General features: G+C 44.7%; 1 protein-coding gene across 1 annotated transcript in view; it reads right to left on the reverse strand.

The window, feature by feature from the left end:
- Window positions 1-18183, reverse strand: part of LOC119950873 (disintegrin and metalloproteinase domain-containing protein 12) — a 451211-nt gene that overhangs the window by 207464 nt on the left and 225564 nt on the right. The window contains 1 exon segment of the mRNA XM_038773759.1: window positions 7873-7951. Coding sequence (XP_038629687.1) covers window positions 7873-7951 — 79 coding nt within the window.

Raw genomic sequence — 18183 nt, forward strand, 5'->3', positions numbered from 1 at the left:
TCCCCCCAGCCAGATCCGCGACGTACAACAGTAAATCATCTGTGTACAGCGACAACCAGTGCCCCCCCCCCCGCAACAATCCCCCTCCAGTTCTTCGAATCCCTCAGCGCCATGTCCAAGGGCTCAATCGCTAACGCGAAGAGCAGGGGAGACAAGGGGCACCCCTGCCTCGTCCCCCGGGAAAGCCGAAAGTCCTCTGACCTCCTCCCATTCGTCACCACACTCGCTACCGGGGAGCTGTACAGCAACCGCACCCAGCTGATGAATCCCTCACCAAACCCAAACCTTCTCAACACTTCCCACAGGTAACTCCACTCCACCCTGTCAAACGCTTTCTCCGCATCCATCGATGCTACTATTTCCGCCTCCCGAGCCACCGTCGCCATCATCATAACATTAAGAAGCCTCCGTACATTGACATTCAGCTGCCTCCACTTCACAAACCCCGTTTGGTCCTCATGGATAACCATCGGAACCACATCTTCCACCCTTCTGGACAGTACCTTAGCCAACAACTTTGCATCCACGTTGAGGAGCGAAATCGGCCTGTAAGACCCACACTGGAGGGGGTTCTTATGTCCAACAGGATTTCTAACCATTACAGCAAAAATAGACATTGATGATGTGAACCAGCAGAAAGTCAAGCGATGGAACAGCCAAAGCCAGAGTTACGACAACTTCAGTGACCCAAATATGAAGGATTTGCATCTATGGTATCTTACTTTCTGCCACGGTACACACAAGGTTAAATCATCAGACTCACGCGAAACAATTTTGCTTTTTTGATACACAACAGCCACAGAATAGGCATATCTGCAGCAGGTGTCTAAAGGGGACAAAGCAAAATTGTTCAATTAACATTCAAACATCCCGATGATTGTGTTTGACTATCTGCTTGACTGACAGATTTACTTGAATTCAAGTGACAAGTACATCCTTTGGCATAGTTTGAAAGTATGGGTTACGTTCCCCACTTTGTCGTACTGTTATGACAAGTGAGCACGCCCCCACCAACACCACCACAACCCTGACCCAGTCGCTTGGATCCAGAGTTATTTCACATGTGCGACCAACTGTGAGAGGAAGCCCAACATTGTCACTGGGGAAAATCCCAGCAACATTGTATAATGTGAACACTGCTCGAGCATCAGATACTGAGCCCTATAACAGGTGAGAGTCCAGTCCAGAAATAGATGGAGAGGAGGGCTATATTAAGTCCTCTCTCTCACTCACGACTCAAATCTGTCCAAAACCCCTACTTTGGTTGAGAGACATACCTGGGCATTGTCCGCTGACAATCTGGCAGTGCACCCTGGGGATTACTCGCCTCCATTTTGGGGTCCTCTTCTGGCGTGTAGGGCTAGGTGTGTTCCCCTTAACCTCCGGGGGAATAGGGTGCTCCAATGTGCGTGGGGAGGGGGGCAGTGGGTTATCTTAATTAAACTTTTAGAGATCGCGGTGCCGTAGTTCCGACCTCAGATTCTTGGTGGTGCCAACATGTTTAGGCCCTGTCCCTCCAGCTGACTGTGTGATCCTCTTTGAAGTTGCACACAGTGCTGTTAAATTAGATGAGAAAAGGTGACTGTGAAGCCAGCGAGTTTCACAAGCTTTTCTCATCTGATCCAATACTCTGCAATTTTGGGACGATCCCATCCCATTTCTCCAAAGGGGAAACTCCTGTAAGCCCACTTTACAGAAACTCTGCACCGCATGATTCTTTCTTTAAGTTTTAAACTCACATTACTTGGAACCTCTGCATGTACTTGTCTGGATCATAGAATCCCTACAGTGCAGAAGGAGGCCACTCGGCCCATTGAGTCTGAACAGATACGCTGAAAGAGCACCCTATCTAGGCCCACTCCCATGCCCTATTCCCTGAACCACGTAATCCCACCTAACCGGCACATCCCTGGACACAAAGGGGCAAATTAGCATGGCCAATCCACCTAACCTACACATCTTTGGTCTGTGGGAAGAAACCAAAGCACCCGGAGGAAACCCACGCAGACACGAGAAAAACATAGAAACTCCACAGTCACCAAAGGCCAGAATTAAACCCGGGTCCCTGGCACTGTGAGGAAGCAGCACTTGCCACTATGCCATCCTATGTGATATTTGTTGGCTGGTCAACAGCTATTAAACTGACTGCCTCAATAAGAGTTGTTCATTGACCTTTGTATTTATCTGGTGATCTATCAAAATATTCCCAGAGGGGCCCACCCATGTTACCCTGCAAGAACCAATGTAACAAGCGTTAGAACATCCTGGACCTTAAATAGATCTGAGTACACACGCCATATCCACCTCCCAACCCCCATGAGACTCCCCGACTAATCCTTGCATCCAACTCTCTCAACAGGATACTTCCAGATTGCCCTGCCCAAAACAGTTCTTCCCCAGACTCAGTCAGGAGGTAGGGTGAAAGGATCTAAAGGAATTTAAGGTAAGAAGGCAGGAGTGGATTATAAATCGGACTCTGATTGCCAGTCCAAGAAGGTTCAGGCCCTTTCTTTTTAAAAAGTCAAGCATATGAATTAGGGTTAGGGTTAGGGTTGAAACACTTGTCAAGAGGATGAATGAGGCTGATGTAATGATGAGATGTGATGGTTCAGTTAGGGCGCTTGAGAGTTATAAGTCAGCTAGGAAGACTCTAAAGAGAGAGCTAAGAAGAGCCAGGAGAGGACATGCAAAGTCTTTGGCAGGTAGGATCAACGATAACCCTAAAGCTTTCTATAGATATGTCAGGAATAAAAGAATGACTAGGGTAAGAGTAGGGCCAGTCAAGGACAGTAGTGGGAAGTTGTGCGTGGAGTGTGAGGAGCTAGGAGAGGCGCTAAATGAGTATTTTTCGTCCGTATTCACACAGGAAAAAGACAATGTTGTCGAGGAGAATACTGAGATACAGGCTACTAGACTAGAAGGGCTTGAGGTTCATAAGGAGGAGGTGTTAGCGATTCTGGAAAGTGTGAAAATAGATAAGTCTCCTGGCCGGATGGGATTTATCCTAGGATTCTCTGGGAAGCTAGGGAGGAGATTGCTGAGCCTTTGGCTTTGATCTTGAAGTCATCTTTGTCTACAGGAATAGTGCCAGAAGACTGGAGGATAGCAAACATTGTCCCCTTGTTCAAGAAGGGGAGTAGAGATAACCCCGGTAACTATAGACCAGTGAGCCTTACTTCTGTTGTTGGAAAAGTCTTGGAAAGGTTTATAAGAGATAGGATGTATAATCATCTGGAAAGGAAAAATTTGATTAGAGATAGTCCACATGGTTTTGTGAAGGGTAGGTCGTGCCTCACAAACCTTATTGAGTTCTTCGAGAAGGTGACCAAACAGGTGGATGAGGGTAAAGCAGTTGATGTGGTGTATATGGATTTCAGTAAAGCGTTTGAAAAGGTTTCCCACGGGAAGCTATTACAGAAAATACAGAGGCATGGGATTCAGGGTGATTTAGCAGTTTGGATCAGAAATTGGCTAGCTGGAAGAAGACAAAGGGTGGTGGTTTATAGGAAATGTTCAGACTGGAGTCCAGTTAATAGTGGTGTACCACAAGGATCTGTTTTGGGGCCGCTGCTGTTTGTCATTTTTATAAATGACCTGGAGGAGGGCGTAGAAGGATGGGTGAGTAAATTTGCAGATGACACTAAAGTCGGTGGAGTTGTGGACAGTGCGGAAGGATGTTACAAGTTACAGAGGGACATAGATAAGCTGCAGAGCTGGGCTGACAGGTGGCAAATGAAGTTTAATGCAGAAAAGTGTGCGGTGATTCATTTTGGAAGGAATAACAGGAAGACAGAGTACTGGGCTAATGGTAAGATTCTTGGTAGTGTGGACGAGCAGAGAGATCTCGGTGTTCATGTCCATAGATCCCTGAAAGTTTCCACCCAGGTTGAGGGTTTGTTAAGAAGGCGTACGGTGTGTTAGGTTTTATTGGTAGAGGAATTGAGTTTCGGAGCCATGAGGTCATGTTGCAGTTGTACAAAACTCTGGTGCGGCCGCATTTGGAGTATTGCATGCAGTTCTGGTCACCGCATTATAGGAAGGATGTGGAAGCATTGGAAAGGGTACAGAGGAGATTTACAAGGATGTTGCCTGGTATGGAGGGAAGATCTTACGAGGAAAGGCTGAAGAACTTGAGGCTGTTTTCGTTAGAGAGAAGAAAGTTAAGAGGTGACTTAATTGAGGCATACAAGATGATCAGAGGATTAGATAGGGTGGACATTGTTAGCCTTTTTCCTCGGATGGTGATGTCCAGCATGAGGGGCATAGCTTTAAATTGAGGGGGGATAGATATAGGACAGATGTCAGAGGTAGGTTCTTTACTCAGAGAGTAGTAAGGGAGTGGAATGCCCGGCCTGCAACAGTAGTGTACTCGCCAACACTAAACGCATTCAAATGGTCATTGGATAGGCATATGGATGATAAGAGAATAGCGTAGATGGGCTTTAGAGGGGTTTCACAGGTCGGCGCAACATCGAGGGCCGAAGGGCCTGTACTGCGCTGTAATGTTCTACGAATTAAATACGGAAAGAATTTTCAAATCTTCTTCGTACTCTTTTATTTGTTCCTATTTTCTATCCTTCGTTGAGCTGATGTTGATCGAACTGATTTTAGACAATTGGCCATATGTATTAGGAAGTCATGGCTGCAGATTTCATGATTTTGTTCCCAACTGTAAAGTGCATTTGCAAATTGGACTAACATCCACACTTGGAGATGTAATTTGGGTGGCATTGGCTACTCTTCTGTAGTGTTCGCTTAAGTGGCTATTGAACCAATTTGAATGCCTCGTTCCATGTTGGAACAGAAGTACATGGGATTTCCACCCGATTTCCACTGAATGGCATTTTTAAAGGTACAGCATAAGGCTGTGGGTACAGGCAGCAACCCCATTCTTCTCTGTACATGTGGATACACGTACACCACATTGCCTTCAGCAGTTCAAGAAGGCAGCTCATTCCCACCTTTTCAAGGGAAATTATTGATTGGCAACAAATGCTGGCCTAGCTAGTTATGCCCACATCACCCGAAAGAATCAGGGCAGCACGGCAGCACAAGGGCAGCACGGTAGCACAAGTGGATAGCACTGTGGCTTCACAGCGCCAGGGTCCCAGGTTCGATTCCCCGCTGGGTCACTGTCTGCGGAGTTTGCACGTTCGCCCTGTGTCTGTGTGGGTTTCTTCCAGTACTCCGGTTTCCTCCCATATCCGTGCAGGTTAGACGGATTGGCCATAGTGATAAATTGCCCTTAGTGACCAAAAAAGGTTAGGAGTTAGTGGTTATTACGGGGATAGGGTGGAAGTGAGGGCTTAAATGGGTCGGTGCAGACTCGATGGGCTGAATAGCCTCCTTCTGCACTGTATGTTCTATAATCAAAGAAAGAGGAGTTCTGAACAATGGGGTCCCTACTTTGGGGTCAGGAACCTTTTGACAGGTAAGTTCAAAAGATGTCGACAACTTCAGACACAATAATTAGCTCCTGCGTGATGCATTTTAGTGCAGTAATTGATGATAGGGGTTTCTTCAGAAAATGAAAGTGACTAATATTGTGACGGTGAAAATGTCTGCAAACGAATGAGAATACTTTCCCCAGTTGATAAAGTGCTCTTCTGCATTCAACAATATTGAGATTCAGATTTTAGCGTATCAGTTGGGCCCTGTGCTTTCAGGTTTACATTGATTGCCAGCCAGCCATCTGTTGAGCATTTGAAGCAGTTGAGCAGATTACTGAATTCTTTGATTGACGAGTCAGCCACCTGTTCAGCCTTTGACGCAGTAGAACAGATGGCCAAATCTCCATTATTTTAAGGTTTAAATGTATTTAGTTCTGGAGACTTTGTTGACACAATTGTGCCATGGGAACTCATTATGAATGCTTGCCTGAGCTTCAACCCCCTCAAATGGATTATGCCCAGCAGGGGGTTCTGATACAGTTGTCAAAAGGAGTACAAGCTTTGTTCTGAATGACAATTTTATGAGCTCCAAAGAGGATTACGTTTTCTTGAGAAAAGTTTTGGAATAGCTGTTTGTTTACTGTGACAATTTCATGAGCTTCTCAAAGACTCTCCAATGTTATTTTAGGCCTCATGTGTTATGTCCATGGGCGATACTGGGTGAGTGACTATGGCGGGTCCTGGCATATGGAGAGGGCACAGAGGTATGGAGAGGACATAGCGATGGGTGAAATGGGGTGAGGGCAAGCATGTCTAACACTCATGCACAGAACTCTGATGAAGTCCCAGTGAACAAAGATGGGCCTTCTAACCTGCCCATTTTGGCATCCACCCTCCTCTGTTCAACCTTGGACATGTTTCCGCAGGCAGCAACCCCAAAACCAGTCCGTCCCTGCCACCCCAACTTGAGAATAGCACGGGCTGGCACTGCGAGGGAGGAGGTGAGATTCGCCATCGCAAAATGGTTTGGTTTGTAATTTTTCAAGTAGACTCTCAGTCTGGACATTATTAACAAATTAAGAGATGAACAAGGATGAGAAATAGATTAGCACTGTGAGCTGTGGTGAATTTAATTGGTTAATAGGGATAGCATTTGATTGGCAGCACTGACACAGTACTGGCTTTGTCCAGCTCCGCAACTGGACATAAAACATGGCAACATGTATTATTTGCAATCATGAGATTTCAAAGCTTACCGTATGATTCCAAGTGTTTGTGACGGCACTGCCATCAAGCAGGTAGTGTTTGTAAGATGAAAACCTGGGCCTAAATGTCAGCAGGCTGGTTTAGCACACGGCTAAAGAGCTGACTTTTAAAGCAGACCAAGGCAGGCCAGCAGCATGGTTCAATTCCCGTACCAGCCTCCCCGAACAGACGCTGGAATGAATGTGGCGACTAGGGGCTTTTCACAGTAACTTCATTTGAAGCCTACTTGTGACAATAAGTGATTTTCATTTCATTCGTCTGTGGAAGTCATCGGATGTGAATAGAAACCTATCCTTACTGATTGTACATCTGGGCAGCGTGGTAGCACACTGGTTAGCACTGTTGTCTCACAGCGCCAGGGTCCCACGTTTGATTCCCGGCTTCTGTCACTGTCTGTGTGGATTCTGCACATTCTCCCCGTGTTTGAGTGGGTTTCCTCCGGGTGTTCCGGTTTCCTCCCACAAGTCCCGAAAGACGTGCAGTGGTGATATGTCAAAACAACAGTGCTTTCGGAAAAAAAGTCTGGCTCCTCAATCAGCAATTGCAATTCATACTGTTTTCGCGAAGTAATCCTGCCTCATTAATCAGCCTACATTTGTAATGAAGGAAATCAAGTTTCTCCAAGGGTGCTAAGAGTGAAACCAAAAATAAAGACGATTTATTAACAGCAAGACCAAGCTTACGAAAATAAACTGTACTATGTGGCATCTAAATCAGAAATGTATATTTCAATGTTCACCTTTGCCCCACTCTTATAAGTATTTTCCTTGAGACAGCAGGGTGGCCTCAACCAACTCCAGCTCTGTAAATGTCATAAGGAGCAGTTCAAGCAGGGTCAAGCTTGGGTAAGTCATCTTTTTTCTTCCTGAGAGGTGTACATTTCATTTTCACAAAGTAACTGATCTGGGGACTCAAACAGGATCAAATGAAACTTACACTGTCATGCAAGTTTGAATATCAAGCACCCCTCAATTTATATATCTGACCCTTTGTTTTTTGAAGTAGACTCTCAGTCTGGACATTATTAACAAATTAAGAGATCAACAAGGATGAGAAATAGATCAGCACTGCGAGCTGTGGTAAATTGAATTGGTAAACAGGGATAGCTTTTGATTGGCAGCACTGACACAGTACCGGCTTTGTCCAGTTGCGGAACTGGACATAAAGCATGGCAACAGGGTTGTATTATTTGCAATCATGAGACTTCAAAGCTTACCGTATGATTCCAAGTGTTTGTGACGGCACTGCCATCAAGCAGGTAGTGTGTCTCTGTGTAGTTTTCAGCAAAAAGTACACTGCGGAACAGGAAAAGAGTGAAACCGTTAGAAGCATGACTCCATACAATGCAAAGTTCATAACAGCTCGCTGAATACAATGTTACTGACCAACTCCTGGGTCCGGTGCGTATGGTACGATTCAAGCTGAAATAATCTCTTCCTGTAAATCTGAAATAATCACTTTACCGACTTAATTATTCTTTTTAATTGAGTGCACAAAGGATCTGTGGGAATAGCACCTTTTCTCTTGCATTATACTGGCTCCCTGTACTGGGCAGAAAAGCAGGCACAGAGATGTTGGGCCAACGTCTCACTGCTGGCCAGAACTGGAATTTACCACAAGACTGACATCACTGCGTCTGAACGGATGTTGAATAGGGTGGATGTTTTATAATGATGGACAATGCATCACCTGTTATTTATATTGTTCGAGGTGCTCGGCTGTTACTCCTGAGGCAGCCAGCCGCATTCTCGTACAACAGCCCCACTGCTCTGCTGCTACATTTGAAAGTGGAACTAACATGCACTCTAAAAGCATAGAGGTGAATTTCGGTGAGGTACCGTGGACTTATACATCTGCAAGGAGTCAATATCTTCAGGGGACAGGGGAAAACTGGCAACAGATAAAAACATTGCCAAATATGTGGAGTAAACCGATGTAAACATAGTAGTTAGCACTGATCCCTATGGGCGGAGACCGGACGGAGCAGCGCTTGTTGGCTGTTCCAGGGGATTGAGAGCCCCCAGCTGCATGCCCTTTGGGCAGGGTGGTGCCATTGCATTGCTGGTGCCACCTGGGTGCCCTGATAGTACTGCCTGGATGCCAGCCTGGCACTGCCAGGATGCCCAGGTGTCAGTGCCAGCTAGCACGGGTGCTGCCATGAGCCAATCTGGCATTTTTTGCGTGCATGCGGTTGAGGCGTGGCTGTTGGGGGACACACTCTCCCATGTTGCATTAGGGATGGGTGTACAGGACGGAGATTGTTTTGGGCGCCTCGGAGATTGGGACATTTGGAAATGGCGTCCCGATCTCTTGCTACAATGAGGAGTTCCAGCGAGCGGAGTTCCCCACTGTACACATCGGGCTACGTGCGGCCTTGGCCACATGTTCCCCGTTCAGGAAACCACTACCCACCTGTCAAAGAAGGTCACTTGATGATTGTAGCTTGCCATTTCAAGGAGGGCTTAGAAAGTAGAACAATATTTTATAAAATGGCAACAAAAATATAAAAAGAAAAGAACATTTTCCCTTATGAAGTCCAGTCTCTGGCATACAGACCTGGTCTCCAAAATGTGTCCCTCATCACCTGCGCTCTTACCCAGGATACGGGTCCCCAAAGATCTGCTTGATGCCTGTCATCAAGGGACACTTCATGCTGTTCCACCCCTCCCCATCTAGGCCGCATACTACTCTGCCAGGGTTCCTTGGTTGGGTTTCAGAAGCCAGGGGAGACCGTTGTGAGTTCCATATAACCCCGAGCCACCATTGAATTCCAGTGGGCTCAGGGAGAATTGCGTTAAGTAATTCATTAATAAGTCTAATTGTCATTCACCACCAGAGGATTCCTGCATTGTGCCTCCCACTACTGATTTAATTGGCAACAGTTCTCCCAGTTCTGGTGGTCAGACATTGGGACTTTCTCCAACAATTTTCCCAGCAGCACCCTCAGCCACCATCATGACATCTCCAGTTGGCTCAAACAAATTCCACCCGATATGTTGGTTCTGATTATCTTAGTGAACGAAGGTGCTCATTGACATTTCCGGATGAATATGTCGGAAGCAAATGGCACCTTCCCAGGTTTTTCTAAAGAAATTATGGGCGGGATTTACCGGCTGTTCACGCTGGTGGGAAATTCCGGTCCCACGCTGGAGCACGGGTTTCCCGGCGACGAGGGGTGCAGTCAATGGGAACACCCATTGACAACGGCAGGTGCCGTAGATCCCGCTGGCGGGCCACCGAAAAACACAGAGCGGGGTGGTGGTTAAATCCCATCCTATATGTCCTCTGCAGCAATATATTTTTTTATACCATACAATTTTACTGCTTTATTTTAATTACCAGGAGACAACTATTTGTATTCATTTATTATTCATGTAATTCAAAATTAAAGTTAATTCACTCCTGGTGTGAGGAATGAAGAAAAACACTTGCAAATGACATAAACTACAAGAAAGAGTGCAAGAGGGCATACCAATTCAAAGAATATTTGGGTATCTCTAATTGCAATATAATACTGAAAAGTGTGAAAAACATGGGGTGAATTTCCTTGCAGTTTTCTGCATATGAGGTGCAGAGCACAAAAAATTATTTTTGTGAGAAAGTTTGTTGAGGTTCTTTATAGCCAATTTCCCCTGCAAAGTGGGTCTTGCGAGCTTCCTTGTGCTTTCTGAATCTTGTTTCAATCAACCAAATGAGTCTCTGCTGACTTCATTTGCAAATGTCAGATAGAGACCTAACGAGCTCTGAGTTTCCTGATATTTAGCATCACTATTGCACTCTTCTGCACAACTAGGACTCAGGCACAAGAGGTACAGCATCCATTTGGATTATCTGATCAAGATGGAAAACTTTATATAGTAATTTTTGCAGCTTGTAATTTTTTTTTCTTATAATCACAGGATAGTAGAGATCACAGAAGGAACCCATTTAAGTCTGCACCAGCTCTTTGGAGTACAAATCCGGGGCGGGATTCTGTGATCCTAAGGTTACGTGTTGACGCCGTCGGAAACGCCGTTGCGTTTCTCGATGGCGTCAACACAGCCTCAGGATGAGCAATTCTGGCCCCTACAAGGGGCCAGCACGGCACTGGTGCAGTCCACGCCGCTTCAGCTGCTGAATCTGTCGTGAACTGGGCGCCGTGGGAACCGCGCATGCGCAGTGGCTCCCTTCAACGCGCCGGCCCGGACGCAACATGGCGCAGGACTACAGAGGCCGGCGCAGGAGAAAGGAGGCCCACAGCCAGAGAGGCCGGACCGCCAATCGGTGGGCCCCAATTGATGGCCAGGCCACATCGGAGGCCCCCTCCGGGTCGGACCCCCCCCTCATTCCCCCCCCTCCCCCCCCACAGGCCGCCCCTTCCACGCCAAGTTCCCGCTGGCTGAGAGCAGGTGTGGACGACGGCAGCAGGGTCGGGTTTTTTACGACGGCTGCTCGGCCCATCCCAGGCCGAGAATTGGCGGCGGCGGCGGGGGGGGGGGGGGGGGCGCACGTAGAGCAGCCCCCGACTGGCAGCGCGCCAACCACACCGGCGGCAATCGTGCCGTTTCTCCACTCTGCAGAGGTTTGCGCGCCGATGTCAGGGCGGCGTGGTGCGATTCGCGCCTGTCGCGGGGATTCTCCGGCCTGAGAGAATCCCGCCCCAGGTTAGTTCCCCCTCGACTGCTCTGTCCCAATAGCTCTGCAACTCGTTTCTCATTGAAATATTTATCCAAATCCATTTGGAAGGCTACACTTTAATGTGTATCCACCACCTGATTAGACAGGGCATTTATAATCTTAACCACTCGCAAGGAGGTTTTTCCCATAATGCCTCCATTTCTTTGACCGATCACTATAAACTTATGCCGTCTGGTTATCAAACCTCTAGCCATTACAAACAAGGAGCAAACAGCCAATAGCTGGGATGTATAGTCTACTTACCTGACATTGCATCAGCACTGAAATTCAGTCCAAAAAGGTGTCCTGCTAACCATACAATTGTGCAATGTTGCGTCTGAATACGTGGGTTGGAATTTTACAGCTCTTCATGCTGGCGGCACTGTATAGTGAATGGAGATTTCAATGACTTGGGTTCCGGGGTGGTGGTGGTGGTGATGGGGAGGGGTTGGGGGGTGAGAGAATGGGGGGAGTAGGGGGGGTTGCAGCCTGGAACATTCCAGCCAATGTGTCTGTAATAAGCAGAGTACAAACCGTGCTCGGCTAGCTCGTTGCAAAGCCCCCTCAAAAAAGTGCAAGGTTTCCGTGATTGGACAGCACTTGCTGAACAACATTGACTATGTCAATAGCTAAACTAACAGCTAATTTAAGATAATCAGTCATGCTCATAATGTGACTCATTTATGCTTCCTAGAAGCACATTTATATGTAGGGACCTGTTCTCTGCAAACAAAAAGAATATGTTCAAGCCCTGCGCCCTTTTTGAATTACATCTTGGGAAGCCCATAGTTTCCTGTTGCTTTCTCCGTGGCAAAGTCTAAGTCAATAAGAATTGACTTGCCAACCAATCATTACACTTTTCTCCTGCTGTGTAATTGTTGTGATCATTTGAAATTTGGCATTCTTGCATTTTTCCTGATGAGTGTAAGATGAAAAGCTTTGGCAATATGTCTCTCTTTTCAGTGATATGGTAATAGGGTGAGGTGAAGGGAATTGAATTGAACAGCTTGTTCCTGTGCTTTTTAATTCTTTGTAACATAATATTATAATGATTTGTCCGTTGTGTAAGTATTGAGTAAGAGAGTGATGGGTGTGTTGATATGAGAAAAGGAAGCGATTGCCAGTGCTTTGCCTTGGCTGTTCCACTGAGAATATGTAATCCTTTCCAACACAGTTCTGCAGTCCTGAGCTGAGGGAGATGCCAGTGATAACCATGTTGGGCATTGCAAGTAATAATTCTGTACGACTTGGTGACACTCACATTCAGTATTTACACCGATGGAAACATAAATAATCAGACTTGAGTGTGTAACTCCTTCCTGCGGCTTCTGCCACACTTTTGCTATTAAGCTGCAACAAAACTAAGTTACTCCGAGGAATTCTAGGTCAGCTTCTGTATAAAGTAAGAAATGGGATCATAAATCTGATCTCCACTCCTGAAGAATGGGGGTTCAGGGAAGCATGGTGGAATTCTTTGGTATTGTGACTGTAAATCGATAAATGTAAACAATGCCAATATAATTTTTTTTACAAGTAATTATGAATTTAATTAAAAATAGTTCTACATTTGTACAAGATAAGCTGGAACAAAAATCCAAATCTACAGTCAGAGAGCAAGTCTCACGGCTGTGGCAACTTCAAATGTTGGATTTCTTCAAGTTTACAGACCTTCAACCTCGGTTTTACACAGACTTACTGAGTCCAGCTGCTACGCAAATCAATGATGAGAGTCTGATGAGTGGAACCATTTTGCATCAGTTTAAGCAATTGATATCAGGACTAATAAAGCCAGTGTGTGTAAAAGCGTGGCTTCCAAATCTTTAAAAGCTACTGCCAATTAGCAACACTGGTTTAGGTTTATCATTTTGGAGAGTGGTTCCGTGACTCAAACATCAACAAGCAAATGAGGACACTTTGTCTTGTCGCTGTGTTTTAGGAATAGTATAAACAGAGAAGCAAGCGGTTCCAGCAAAATTATAAAAAGATTCCAAAAGAGCAGAGATGTTTGCTGTTGTGCTTCTGATGGTATTGAAACATAGAACCAGAGGAAATCATGTCCCACTGTACACTTTAGCTCACCCACATTAATGGGCTGGTCAGATCACAGGGGACAGGGCTTCCCTCTGGCTGACAGCCAATGAGCCAACTGGGTATCAGAAAAAAACTCCAGGGCTACATTGTTTCTAAAATATTAAAGGTTAATAATCACATTGTGTTAGCACATTGCTCACTGTGAAATCCACTCAGAGGAGTAATATACTTTTAATAATAGGGCTCTAAATCAGCTTATTCTTGATATGTTCCTCGCCCCTCCCGGAATATCGAATGCAATCACGGAACTGTTGTTGCCAAAACAGAGTGTATTATTGCTCAGTGGAAATCCTCTCTTGCTTCATCTGTCTCGATCATAACAGCAGTTGACTGTCATAATGTTGTAAAACATTGCCACTTCCTGTCTCAGGACACAGATCATCACAAGAATAGTCAGCAGCCGTAACGGCAGTGGTTAGTGCCAGTAATAGATGATAGAAACACCAATAATAAAGCTCCAAAACACTTAAGGAATACTATATGATATCAAGCTATTATAAAAAGGGGCAATGACTTGGAGTGTGTCTGATGCTATTGCACACTGTCTTGGTTTGGATGAGCGGGGAACTCCTCAACCATGGTCGCTTGTGGTTTATGATGCTATCTGAATCTCTCGATTGAGTTTCAATCTTGTAACGCACTCCAGTGCTCCAAAATCATGTTCAGGCTTTTCCTGTAAACTACTCAGTTTTCCTGTACTTCTTAAAGTCTCAAATCTATGTACACATTAATGAAAACAGACCAATAAAATATAACAATACAATGCCATTTCACTACATGGAGGAGAAATACAAAATGAAATTTTTGAAGTGTTTCCTAAAACATAATCATCTGGTTACATCAGTACAGGTTGTATATTGGCGCCCTCCAATGTAGTATCAAAGTATCAGGCTAAGGGCGGCACGGTAGTACAGTGGCTAGCACTGTTGCTTCACAGCGCCAGGGTCCCGGGTTCGATTCCTGCTTGGGGATTATTATTATTACAACTTTCCACTTATCCACAGTATGGCAGGAAGAAATGGCATGGAGGCACACGGTGGCACAGAGTGCGCACAGCTGCCTCACAGCGCCAGGGACCCAGGTTCAATTCTGACTTCGGTTGACTGTCTGTCTGTAGTTTGCACGTTCTCCTCGTGTCTGCATGGGTTTCCTCCAAGTGTTCTGGTTTCCTCCCACAGGCCAAAGATGTGCAGGTTAGATGGATTGGATATGCTAAATTTCCCAAAAGGTTAGATGAGATTACAGGGATAATAATAATCATTATTATTGTCACATGTAGGCATGCATTAATTCTGCAGTGAAGTTACTATGAAAATCCCCTAGTCACCACACTCCGGCGCCTGTTTGGGTACACAGAGAGAGAATTCAGAATGTCCAAATTACCTAACAGCACGTCTTTCGGGACTTGTGGGAGGAAACCGGAGGCACCCGGAGGAAACGCACGCAGATACGAGGAGGACGTGCAGACTCCACACAGACGGTGACACAAAGTGGGAATCGAACCTAGGGCAGGGGCATGGGAATAGGTAGGGTGCTCTTTCAGAGGGTTGGTGCCGACTTGATGGGCCAAATGGCCTCCTTCTGCATTGTATGGATTCTATGATTCTATGAAGACTAAATGCACTAATGTGTAAACCTTCAGATTATGGTGCTAAGGTGCTGTAGGATCAGTGGCTGAGAACTTTGTCATGGTACCATCCAGGAACAGGTGACTACACTGGATCATCTGAAGTCCTTGAATTATATATTTGATTCCGGCTTGGATAGGGAGCTCATTGAATTGGGGCAAGCAGGGGGGGCTTGAGAAATTATGAACGTTGTGATTTTTCATTATGGCATCAAAAACCTTGCTCACAAAACAGGTCAAGCAATCAACAGTATGACAATGGGATTGATACAATGACAATGTAACTATTAGAAACCTTATGATCCTAATGTCACCGAAACATACAATATGCCTGCCATCATTGCGAAAAGAGCACACGATGCATTGCTTGAAAGAAAATAAAACAATTGTGTGCAGCCTCTATGTAGTTTGATCATCTTTAAATCAAAGTGAAGCCTCAGATAGAATTTTAGCCGCTTCTTTTCGAACTGTCAAATACTGCACGTGCAACTGTCATGTTGTTTAACATTAAATGTGTCTGTCTTTCATTTTTCATTCATAAAGGCTATTTAACGAACAATACAAAGAAAAAAAATGCTGGCAACACTCAGCAAGCCAGGCAGGGAGAGTTCCAGAGCTATCGGTAACTGATTCTCTTGTCTAAAATACTGCCGATTGCCGAATATTTTCTGATTCTCTGATTTTCAGCATCCAGATTATTCTGCCTTTGGACTGAATGAGTTAACTGTATATTCAGAAACATAACTTCATTATCTGCGACTTGCACATTCAGGAAATCATGTTCACTTTGTACTAATTTTGCAATAAGAAAGAAATATTATATTATTCTTCATCCAAAATACATAGCACAACAGGTAAAGGCTAGACAGTCAATTATTTGCCAGTTGAAATAAAGGGCATTCCAGTTCCCAAATTAATTGCCATTCTTCTGAAGTCGAATTAATTTTCAGCAATATATGAGAGCTAAGAACAGGAGATAGAAGATAAAGTACTCAAAAAAAATTTATAATAACATTTCAGCAATTTCCATTATAAACATCAAAAAGCAGTCAACTCACAATAACATTCTTTCAGATGTTACTTACAATCAAAGGATTGCTACTTATTTAAAACTATATTGAAGAGAGATGTAGAATCTCGGAGTGGAGAAGCAGAACGAAAGGGGAAGGTTTGCTGTGTTGTTATCTGGTTAATGTATATTGTTCAAAGACTAAATTAGAATTTCTGCTCCTTCTAATATCTGCTCATTTGTGTTCAAATTGGTTCCAATAATCCAGTAAGGTTTACAATTTGACATTAAATATTTAATGCCATTAGAGATCTTCAACCATGATTTCAAGAAACGCCACAGTGACTTCAGATCATTAAGTTGTGTGCAGGCAACTCAAAGAAAATTTCAGTATATTTGGCTTTCCAGTTTATGGCTTTCTATATTATCGATGCTCTGTCTGCTGTTTTTGGGTCCGAAACGGTATGCATTTTGACCTGCAGCATGACAGGGAATTGCATGAGGCACATGAAGTTCAATGTGCAGCTGAAGGGGGATGTGGGGATGGATGGGCTAGGCACGGTCAGCTCAGTCAACTCTGGTAAAGTGAGCACAAATCCAATTCCCATTCAACAACGGTCCACCACCTTACTCCCACACCACCTGCTATTGACCATACTGCATCCTCTTGGCACAATGTTGAAATATGAATCACTAGGAAACGATGCCAATTCAACGTTATCAACCAAACCTTCTTTTAAAAGTCAAATAATCATCCTTGTGCATTCCCTTCTTGTCTATCTTCCAGTGTGCCTTTGCCCATTGCTTGTGCTAGTCCTGCTACATAATGCTACAGTAGATGTAGTGTGGCCGGTGGAAAGTTCCTAAATTTACTGGGTAAACTGCGGACAACCTTGCACAGTTCTTGTCCCAGAATACTCTGTTCCAACTCTGCATGGGCAGCGGCAACCTGGCTTGACTGGCTGACAGGCAACACCAAGGGCACTAGCAGAGTGGCAGGGTTGGGAAGAAGAATGCTGTTATTCTGAGAAAGGACAAAAGGTTCATCCTCCAAGAAGCCACTACCACTCTCCTAGGGTGGCACCGCAGCAATCCTAGTAATCTGCTGAGGACAGATTGCTGAACTGCCATTAAGAACCTGCAAGGCTCTTTGAGCACCAGTATCCGCAGACAAAAGGGCAACTCCGCACAGACAGTGACCCAAGCCAGGAATTGAATCTAGTCCAATATCAGTTCCAGTGTAAATACCTTTAAGAGATGAACACTGGCTTTCAGTAATGCGAGCTAACTTGAATTCATGTCTGTCATGATTTTGTGACCCTCTTCAGGCACGCAGCCACTCTGCAGCACACTCAGTACTTTCTACATGCAGCAATCAGGTAAATGAGCAGGCAGCATGAAGTTTGCAAGCAATTTTTTTCCACGAACAATGGACATCTGGTGAGTTCTTGGGAGAGAATACTTCATTATCTTTTCTGATAATATTTGATGTTTTATCAATGTATCAACATAAAGAAAATGTTTTGCATTCCGTGAAATGCAAAACCTTTGTGAACCTGGGAACCCTAGTCCATTACATTTGAATGACTTAAAATTGCAGAGATTAAAGTTAGCCCATAACTCATTATTCTAAATTGCATTAACATTTCATATGGGATATGCAGTGGAAATCAGTACTCTGTCATGCCTTGAACAATAAATTCCATTATCAGTTTCAATTACAACCTCAGATAGGCTGGATGCATATAAAAGGGTATTGGCGGGCACATTTCTGCCAGAACCACTGGAGTTTTGGCATCAGTGTCTTTTCCAACAATTGTTACAAGCATTACAGTATTAGATCAAGTTAGAATTAATAAATACAATGAATTGAATCTCATTCTTTATGTGATGGGTGGGCATTCTGCCCAAAGGTTTCAATTCAATGCCTCCAGCCTTCCTGAGCTGGATTTTAAAACATTTAAATCACTACTTTTTTTTTAATAAACATTTTATTGAGGTATTTTTGGTATTGTAACAACAACAAAATAAACAATGTACATGAAACCATAAACATAGTGCAAAAGCTGTCTCCCTTCCTTACAGGTCTCACCTTTATTAACCCCCTATTCTAAACTAAACTAACCTCCCCCCCCCCCCCCCCC

Source organism: Scyliorhinus canicula, chromosome 16 (assembly GCF_902713615.1).
Source record: "Scyliorhinus canicula chromosome 16, sScyCan1.1, whole genome shotgun sequence".
Classification (NCBI taxonomy): Eukaryota; Metazoa; Chordata; class Chondrichthyes; order Carcharhiniformes; family Scyliorhinidae; genus Scyliorhinus; species Scyliorhinus canicula.